This window comes from Typopeltis vanoorti, chromosome 12 (genome assembly GCF_054136105.1).
Source record: "Typopeltis vanoorti isolate ZY-2024b chromosome 12, IOZ_Tvanoo_1.0, whole genome shotgun sequence".
Taxonomy (NCBI): Eukaryota; Metazoa; Arthropoda; class Arachnida; order Uropygi; family Thelyphonidae; genus Typopeltis; species Typopeltis vanoorti.
In genome coordinates this window covers 38,305,441-38,315,563 of record NC_143560.1, presented here as the reverse complement: position 1 = coordinate 38,315,563, position 10,123 = coordinate 38,305,441, and the positions used below count along the sequence as shown (strand labels likewise).

General features: G+C 35.8%; 1 protein-coding gene across 1 annotated transcript; it reads right to left on the bottom strand.

Moving 5' to 3' along the window:
• Window positions 1–2,338: 2,338 nt before the first annotated feature.
• Window positions 2,339–4,569, bottom strand: LOC150100710 (uncharacterized). Its single transcript, XM_090401863.1, has 2 exons — window positions 4,286–4,569; window positions 2,339–2,389 (listed from the first exon to the last, which is right to left on the bottom strand). The coding sequence occupies exons 1-2, from the start codon at window positions 4,436–4,438 to the stop codon at window positions 2,339–2,341; spliced, it is 204 nt and encodes a 67-aa protein (XP_090257989.1). The 5' UTR covers window positions 4,439–4,569.
• Between the last annotated feature and the right edge of the window lie 5,554 nt (window positions 4,570–10,123).

Sequence of the window (10,123 nt, the reverse complement as noted above, 5' to 3'; positions counted from 1 at the left end):
CACGTCATTTCCTATATCATTTATGAATAAATTAAACAGCAGTGATCCCAACACCGAACCTTGCAGCACACCATTAGTCACCTGTTTTCGCCTCGATTCTTCCCCTCCATATACCACTTTTTGATATCTGTTCAGCAGCCACCCTCTTTATCGACTTCTCCAATGTCATATCCATTCCCATTTGTTCTAATTTGCATAACAGAGTTCCATGTGGAATATGTAATACGAAGGTCATTTCAAAGGTTCTGCACACGGCAGTGCATGCGAGGCCATTGAGATGATGGCAGCTTCCATCTTCACGTTAGTAAAGTTGTTGCCAGATTCTGAGTAAAACGTTGTGTGCTCGTTTTCTGTTTCTGGCGTTCTTTTTCCCCGAAATAAGATTTGAAAATAGATGGCGAATCTGACTCACGTCGGATATCGTGAAGTATGGATAGCAAATACTTTTTTAACTCTCCCCTCCCATACAATCTTGAAACGAGTTCTTAAGATTTGGATCTTTTCCATAAGTTGAAAAAACTAATGGAAAGGATTGTTGAACTGTTGGAAAGGATTCACTTCCTTGGCAAGGTTTCTACTGAAGTTTCTACTTATTTAAAAAAAAAGAAAGAAAGAAAGAAAGAAAAAAAATAGGAATATATAACTTACTCAAACCATTGGAAATCAGTAATAAGGCAGAATGGAGATCACGTTGGATACCTGTAAATGTATTCTATTCAATCAATGTTTGATATTTAACAAGAAACATACAGTATGCAGAACTTCTGAAATAACTCTACTTGGAGTAAACCTCACATAGTGCTGGATAATGGTTTTGGTTGTTTATAATCAAGACGCTGTTTCATAAAATTGATTAAAAAAATCGTTTCAATTATGCTGAAAAAAAAAACCTGAAACGATAACACTAAGGCCTGTGTAGTCCTGTGGAAATGGTGTCTGTATCCATAGCAGAAGAAACGCCGTTCTGAGTTCAATTCTGCTCGATGATTAGAGAAACTTTTCCTAAGACTTTCTTCGACCACTTCCAGAGTTAGTCTATCTCTGGCACGGCCAACGGAATTTTCCTCTGTAAACTAGGGTTTTTGTCCCGTAAACTCAAGAAATCCTACCGAAGAACCATTATTTCAAGCCCATGACCTAACTTAGTTACTGCAATCCCAAACAAGATCCACAGCGTCATCTTGTTTGGTGCAATATCCGACACTTCCGAATCTTGCGGGGTGAGTTGTAAAGGTGAGTAAAAGTGAGTTGTGAAGGAGAGATTCGGTCTTCTGGGGAAAAAATCTCTTCTTTACAACTCACCTTTAGTCAAAAAAGTCCGCATGGAAGTTCTTCACATTTTAGATACCATTCGAATGATCTTTCCAACCGAAAGTAATGATTGTGAGGTCCTCGCGACCATCTAAAATTACATAATATTACACAAACAATAGTTATCAGCAAGAAACTTATGAGTGATGAAGAAAGTAAACGGTATCCATTTATGTGCAATAATTTGAACAATAACATCTCAAAATCTATCCTTTAGAGGATGTCATCAAAATTTCATGAACAAAACAATGGAATTTATTTAAAGAATACCTGAATTGGCCAGTTTTAAAAAGTCATTTAAATACAATAAAAAATAATCAGAAAAAAAAACAGCAACTTGGACAGGAAATTCAAAATGAATTAATGACATTATTGTCTCAAAAATTAGATGACAAATAGTAAATTAATATTATTCAGTTGTATTCCGCCTTGTGCTTCCGAATATAGTCACTGGGGGAACATCTCTATTATTATCCAATTAATTTCTAAAACCTTCAAGATTAATATATGTACTTTTGGGGGTAAGGGGATGAATTGAAATATTTGATATATTTGGAACTTCATTTAAATAACAGAATCGCTACAGAACTGTGCGATCTCGGCATAAATAGAGATTATATGCGAGCTCAGAGCTATGACAATGGCTCGAATAGGCATAGAAAAAATAATGAAGTTCAAAGACGTTTAACAATTATATATAAAAATTATATAATTTTTACATTGCGTAATTTTTATTACATCAATAGATAAACAGCATATTAAAAATAATCACCAAAATTAACATTAAAAAGAATTTCAGGGCCAGGAGGGGAATATGGATCAAAGTAATAAGGCCAGTAGATATCAGGAGTAACCTATATGATGCGTTCGATTACATTGACATTAAAGATAATGAACATTTAAAAAGGCTACGCGTTTTAAAAATCAAGGCAGGTGCATATTCATTAGCAAAACATATTCGTAATTTCAAATAACAAATTTGGAATTTGGAATTCATTGCTAATAATTTTTTAATGGCTTCCCTTCTCTAATTTCGCAAATCAAGTTTGGCATGGTGACAAAGCATTTCGGTAACCACCTAAAACAAAATATCCATTTACCAATTACAATAGAAATTAATCTTCATCCTTCTCGGAACACGCTGGAGGTTTTTTATCCAGTATACAGGTGAGAAGTACAAAGAGCAGGCTTGATAAGGGTAGCAAAAGTGCGGTATGAGCAGCAGTTAGCTAAAGCGGCCAAAAAAAAAAAAAAAAAATCCTAAGGAGTTTTTTCGATATGTGGTCAGTAGAAGAAAGAATGATTATGGTAGGATGGGATTGATTGGTGAAAACGGACGAATGATAACCACAGCGGAGGATATAGTTGAGATATTTAATGAGCAATTTATAAAGGTATTTCATTCTTATGAATGTGACATCATGCAGAACTTGAAAGCAGTGGGAAAGAAGGAGGAGGAACTATTAGTAAGTGAACAGGAGGTATATGAGGAATTGAATAGACTTGATGTAAATCAGGCTGTGGGAGTTGATGCTATTTCACCACGTGTTTTGAGGAAATGTTCCAGAGAGTTAACAACAGCTTTTGCATATCTTTTCAACATGAGATTCTCACTTGGTCAAGTTCCAAAAGAGTGGAAAGAGGGTAAAATTGTTCCTATTCATAGGGGGGGGGGGTAATAAGCGTAGGGCTTTGAATTATAGACCAGTCTGTGTCTCTGGAGTTGTGGTTAAGATATTACAGAAGTTAGTTAGGACTAAGATTCAGAATTCGGTCGAAAACAGAAAAATACTCTTTGGCGGCCAGCATGGATTTACTAAAGAAAGATAGTGCTTTAGCAATCTCCTTACGTTTTATAATAAAGTGACAAATGCGTTGTATGAGGGTGTTGCATATAGAGTGGTATATTTAGGTTTTGCAAAGGCGTTTGATAAATTACCACATGACATGCCGGTAATTAAATTGGAATGGATGGAGGCTAAACAGTAGATTAGTTCCCCGGATTGGAGATCGGCTGTCTGATAGGTATCAACAAGGTGTCTATGGAGGAGCGATATCCCAGAAGAGGGAAGTTACTAGTGAAGTACCCCAAGGGTCTGTTTTGGGTCCATTTAATTTGTATGCAAATGATATTTGGAGAGGTCTAAATGGTAATATTCAGTTGTTTGCAGATGATGCAAAGTTGCAGAGACCTATCAGGAGTAGAACGGATGCTGTAGCTTTGCAACAGGACTTGAATATACTGGCTTAATGGGTACATGAGTGGGGATATCAATTCAATGTTGCAAACTGTAAGGTTTGGAAATTTGGGAAGCAGAGATGAGATGTAGAATACACACTCGGTGGAAATATCTTGGAAGTGGTAGAGGATATGAGATATCTGGGAGTGATTGTGGACAAGAACCTAAAATTTCGGGAACATGTTACTAAAATTATGAGGACAACACAGCGGATAATGGGAATGATGTGAAGGGCACTGACCTGTAGAAGTAATAATGTTATGGTTCCCTTGTATAAGGCTTTGATCAGGCCACATATGTATTACTGTGCACAGATTTGGTCATCTGTTTTTCAAAAAGATGAAGGTGTATTGGAAACAGTTCAGAGATGATTAACTAAGGTGGTTTCTGGTCTCTGTAATGTTGAGTATGAAGACAGATTGACAAAATGTAATTTGCAGAAATTGGTGGACAGAAGGAGGAGAGAGGATATGAGCGAGACACATAAGCTGTTAAGATGTTATTACCAGATTAATGTTGGGGAGGTTTGGCACAGAATGAGTAAAGATAGAAAGAGAACAAGAGGTCAACCCTGGAAGCTGTATAAGGAGGGTGTGAGCAAAGGAGTGAGGAGCAGGTTTTTTGCATGGAGAGTAGGTGAGTGATTGGAATGCATTGCCCGAGAGTGTGGGAAGCACAGAGACAGTGAATATATTTAAGGAGCGGTATGATAAACTGTGTGTATGACAGTTTACGGATGCTGTAGCTCCGCCCTTCAGGGATTTGACTTGTCCACCTTCTCTAAACCCATGCTTAAATCTCCTCCAAACTTTTCTGAGATACCTGACACGTCCAGAACCAGTAGTTTTCCTCCTCTTGCCTTTAACACTCCAATTATAATGCCTCATTTTTTTTTATCTGGATAACCACATTGTGCACATTTTGACTTCTGGATGTGACAGCTACTATGACCACAACGGCGACACAACGTATGTATCTTATTTCTCTTCTTACCAAAGCTGAATGTACCCTTAGTCATTTTCCTCACAAAATAACCACACGGAACATTTACTTTCTACTGAAAAGGCATAATAATAATAATAATAATAAGCTATAATAATTTATAATAATAACTAATAAGTTATAATAATAAGTTAATACGTTAATCAATTAATAAAATAAACTAATAAGTTATAATAATAAGTTATTAAAATAATAATAATAATAATACTGCAGATGTCGCTTCACCTTTTGGTAAGTAGCATCTACAGATACCATAATCTTGTCCTATTTTCTTTTTAAACGGAAGGACCTTCGACCTTCACCCAGCCAGTATCTACTTTGTGTCCTTTAGCACTGCAACAGTAACAACTGGAATGATTTCTGTGTTTTTATATCTTTTTTCCCATAGTTTCATTATGAAAACAGTAATTAGACAATTGATTCTTCTCCTACCAAATAACTGAAATACTACTCACTGTGATAAGGGCCTTCATTCACCATGCCACTTCACACAATCTCTGGCCACCATTCAAGCTTAAATGTAACAAGTGTGCCAAAATTTAAAAAAAAAAAAAATCAGATATCTCAAGTGGCTCAAGTCAAAATCATTTGCTTTGTATGATCAGCTTGTGGTACAGCTAATGAAATCTGATGATATAAACGAAATCAAATAAACCATCAATGAATTCAAATCAGCTTCTGAAGGGCCCATGTACAGAAAGCTTATCTGCTGCACAAGCGTCGGTCTTCGGGCCTCTTTACAAGGTTATTGCGTGGAACTTCTGTCCTTCCTCTTCCTTTCTTCTGTACACCTCTCTCACACATCTAGATGCTCCCATGGTAAAATGATCCGAAAATAAGCTCACCTTTTGGCATCAGTCTTCTCCTAGAATTTGCGTATAGGTGATAAAGGAAAGTAGCTTCTCACAATATAACATGAATACGAGTGACTCACTGTATGCATCTGCTGTTCGTTCACTATAGAAAAATATCAGAAAAATCATTATTATTCTGAGCACCAATGACTTCCCTAGTACCCATCAGTACTAGAAAGGTTATCTCCCCAACCGGACCAAAATTCGAGATCGTGAATGAATAACCATTCTATTTCGCCTATACAAACTGGCATATTGATCCAGCATCTATCTACCCAACAGCTTGACAGCAAACCTATATCCGTCCCATCCCTGAAAAAGGAGGTGAAAACGCGGTCATAAATCTATCGTTCCCTACGATTGGATGGTCATGAAGAGCCAAGTTCTTCTCTGTATTGAAATCCACCAATTAATTAAACCACCAATATGGATCTGTTTCTTGTGTTCTATACCAGATCTCTTAGTCATCCCTACTCCAAATTCTAATAAAATCCATGGAGATGTTTGGAAAGAAACTTATGTAGTTTCTTGATATTTCCAGAGCATTTGATTAGGTGTTGCATAAAGGCCTCATTGCCAAATATCATCTTATGGTCTGTCTTTGTTTTCACAGTTGGCTTGCCAGTTTCCTCTGTGGTCATTCAGAGCATGTTATGGTAACTAGTTTCTTCCATTTGGATTGATTTATCAAGTCAAAGATCCCCAGAGACTCCGTGCTTTTACTTACACAATTTTTCCTATACATTAAATCATATGTATAGATTTACCTCTTCTTAATTCAACAAAACTTGCAAGTATCAAATGATTTAGGGTTCAACCTTTGCATAAGTGATGTCTTAAACAATTAGAATTTAACACTGAATTGAGAATAATCTAATGATAATTCTCATCTAGTGATTCATCATTAATCTAGTAATTATTTCCCAGTCAAGAATCGAATTTTTTCCTTGTCTGCACACATCTGTCCCTTTGTTCCTTACTGCTACAAAAACATCACTCATCACTTCCATACTATCACCTATTAATAACTTGATGTTCTCTTCCATTCAAAATGTATTCTGTTTGTACAAATAAAATCAAATCAAAAACAGCTAACACTTTTATTCTCTTATAGGAAGCAAGCAGGCCTTTTTACTGTATCTAGCATTTAGACACTAAGTAGGCAGCTCAATCTCCACCAGTAACCAATTAGAGATAGTTGGCCAAAGACTATCACTAATTATAAGCGCAACCGATGAAGAGACTGGAAAACAAGTGTTGCCATCACCTGGTGCCTAATTTTAATGGGATATGTTATTTTCCGAAATAGTGTGGGTCCTAGGGTAGATTTTCTTGCATTTCTTGGACAAAAATCCTGACTCTTTCTGAGAGAAAAAAACCCACTTTCCCATGCCAGAGATCGACTATTTCGGGAACCGGTCGAAGAAAAGCTTAGAAAAAAAAAAAGCTTACCGCTTCTGTAGCACAATTGGAAGAACGACGGTACATTGCGCCCTTCGATTGGAGTAGTCCTAAGTTCGATTCTCGTCGCGACGGGAGGAATCTTTATCTGGACGATTTCAATCGAAGGTGAGTTAGCCGATCTCATACGGAGGTAGCAGGGTTTTTCATCCCGCATACAGACAAATTGGCCCTTCAGAACACACGCAATTTACAGACAAAAAATACTAGTTGTTGTGCTGGTGGAGGTGGGCTGTAGATGGCGTTGGTGGAGATAATTCGAAGTAGAGGTTCGGTGTAGTGGTTGAGACAGTTGTAGGTGTCCTCCCGCGATGAGTCTTCGGACTCCTTGGAGGTGTCAGGTGTCAACTGCTAAGAACCGTTTGATTATAATCCACATTGAAAATCTCTACAAAAAAAAAAAAAAAATTAAGAGAGATCCTAAAATTTCCATCAAATTCTCCCTGGAGGTGTCACATAATAATAATAATAATAATAATAATAATAATAATAATAATAATAATAATAATAATAATAATAATAATAATAATAATTCCATCAGTGTAGTCCTGTGGAAATGATTTTGCTTCCATAACACTAGGCCAACTGAAGAAAGGCAAATAGGACTTTTCCTTCTTACATTTTTAACCCTGCATCGGAGAAATCTACAATAGAACTCACACTGTAACACAACAAGAAGTATTAGGGGATTGTTGCTATTTAATTAGCTTGTACAGAATTACTAATATCGATAGAATTCGTTGTGCCAATAAAAAAGATCCGGTTTATACAAAATCTGAATTGTATGTTGTATATTCTTGTGTACATCCTAATTCGCAATGCTTATTAAAGTTTGTCGAATCAGAGGTGAGTTATTATAATATATAATTTCGATATTTTTCTTCCCTTCATCCCTTGCAGTTGATCCAATCAAAATAACCATTCGGCATGCTGATTTTTTCCTCTTTTTTTTTTTTACCTTGATACCATATACTGAATTTTAATAAAAGTCTCCGATCAAATAGATCATGTGCTTAGATTAGACAAAACCAATCTATAATACTTGCATAAGCGTGTCTCGAACAGCGAGTTAAAAAAAAAAAGAAGAAGAAGAAAAAAAGAAAAGTGTCCGTTTGGAACTAAAGACAGAAGATTTCTGTATTGACCAAATACATATAGACTTTGTAGTTAGCTCTTATAATTATTTACATAAAACAGTTTGAAATTGTTCATGACAATGGAGCTTTCAACTTTGCCATGAATTAACCTCATCTCAAGATCACGTTAGATTATGATATCTTTACGTTTAGCTATCATATATCTAGGGCCGCCCCGTGGGTAAGAGGCGTTTTTGTTCAAAGTTATATATCAGCGCTCCCAAAAAATATAATTTATTATTTATCGTCTTGAAATGGTGCCCCTCCTAATTAGGTGCCTTTGTGCGGGGCAAACCTACACACCTGCACGGGGTGGCCGTGCATATATCTATTCTGTACACATAACTTCCAAGCCACAAATAGTGTGCATTAAAAACAAAAAAGAAAGTCTGTAATACATGTATTAAATATGGTACATCCTTAAAATTTTATACTGAAGTTTCTAGTAAAAAAAAAGGCCCACAAAAAAAAAAAAAAGTAGAGCCGTTGTTGATAGTGTACTGTAGACACAATTTTGTCATTAAATTATGTTTGCTATAAGTAAAATCCAGAAGGAATTTAGTATTATTATAATTTCTAAATTGTTTTGCCAGTTAAAAATGGAATCGAAGCGGAAAGGAATGTATTTTATCAAGCATACATTCTTAAATGTAGAACGAACTGTTGTTAGCAACAAAAAAAACTGCGCTTTCAGCCAAATCATCATCATCCATTATGGTTAGTGGGCTCTTATGACTACATACATAGAATACAGGTGAACTCCTGCACAGTAGAATATTCGATTATCGATATTTCCATTGCTTTCGCGAGAACAATCATGATGCAACTGACCAAGTTACGTTATTCAGAGAACTCTACTGGAACTTTACTGGGAATTATTTTAGGAAATTCATATATACGAGATTGGGATTGTTACTATTTAATTAACCCGTACAGAGTTACTAATATCAATAAGATTAAAATGTAATCGTTTAAATCTTCAACACCAAGGTAAATTTGGTATTGAGGATTTTAATGCAGCATCTCAAGAAAACGACTACACAATTCACATTATTACAGACAATAATAAAAATAAGGTTTAAGGCCACGAGCTGGCTGATCTTTTCTGCCATACTCTACTGAAGCTTTTGATTCATTGTTAGTTTCAGGTCAGTATTAGTGAAGATTGAAGAATGGCGATCTTCTATCTGTTTTCAAAAAAGTTAGTTAGGATTATTAATTAACAGAGCACCTCATACTCTCTTTGGGGAAAAATTCATTAGGGAATTTATTTATTTATTTATTTATTTTTATTAAAAATTTAACCACTGTTAAAGTGGATCTTTAATGGCAAAATCATGTCTATACAAGCAAAAATGCCTTACAGGTTCAACTGTTGATAATGAATGATATTATTGTATAAAATGCTATTAAAAATGTCACTGATTCTATATAAATATTACTGCAGTAGTAAATCTTAATCTAAACATCCTGTCCTTGAAGCAAAAATATCGTCTTTAGGAGGAGGGGGGGAAATACATAGCATTGTATTTTTCACACGGAAATAACAGGGTATCCCCTTCCGGAAAGTGGTTGTCATCCCGCAGAACAGGCAAACCAGCTTGTCCTGAGGAATGAAAACACATGCATTTAACAAACAAAATACATTGGCCTCATAACCTTGCTTACTTTGCTCATAAATTCAAAAGAAACATTTTCATTTTTTCTCTTCTAGAGTTGCCGTCGCTCAATCAATATCGGCGATTCTCTTTGACTGGAAACACCTCGGTTATCGCGTTTACGACGCTAAGAACCTTTATTAGGAATTTTCAGCTGAAGGTGTGTGTTAGCAGGTCCCATAGGGAGGAAGGAGTGTGAGACCAGCGTTTTTTTTCACTCAAAAACTGGTTTTCATCCTCAGAAAAGGCAAACCGGCCAGAAGAATGCACACAATTAACAGACCGAACACACTCAATAGCTTTGGTTTCTTCGGTTGTTAATTCACATAACCCAAGGTATTATATTTCTATCTTTAATTTTAAATTTGCCTAACTAAAAACTAATCTCATTCAGCACTCTTCTTGAGCATCTTGGACTTAAAAGCATTAGGAAAGGCATCCATTTCTAAAGAACGTTTATT

Excerpts from the sequence above, each read along its gene's own strand:
- LOC150100710 (XM_090401863.1), bottom strand. The coding sequence starts at position 4,438 with ATGAGGCATTATAATTGGAGTGTTAAAGGCAAGAGGAGGAAAACTACT. Across the intron at positions 2,390-4,285 it reads AGGGCGGAGCTACAGCATCC|GTGGTTACCGAAATGCTTTG; the intron begins GTAAACTGTCAT and ends ATTTTGTTTTAG.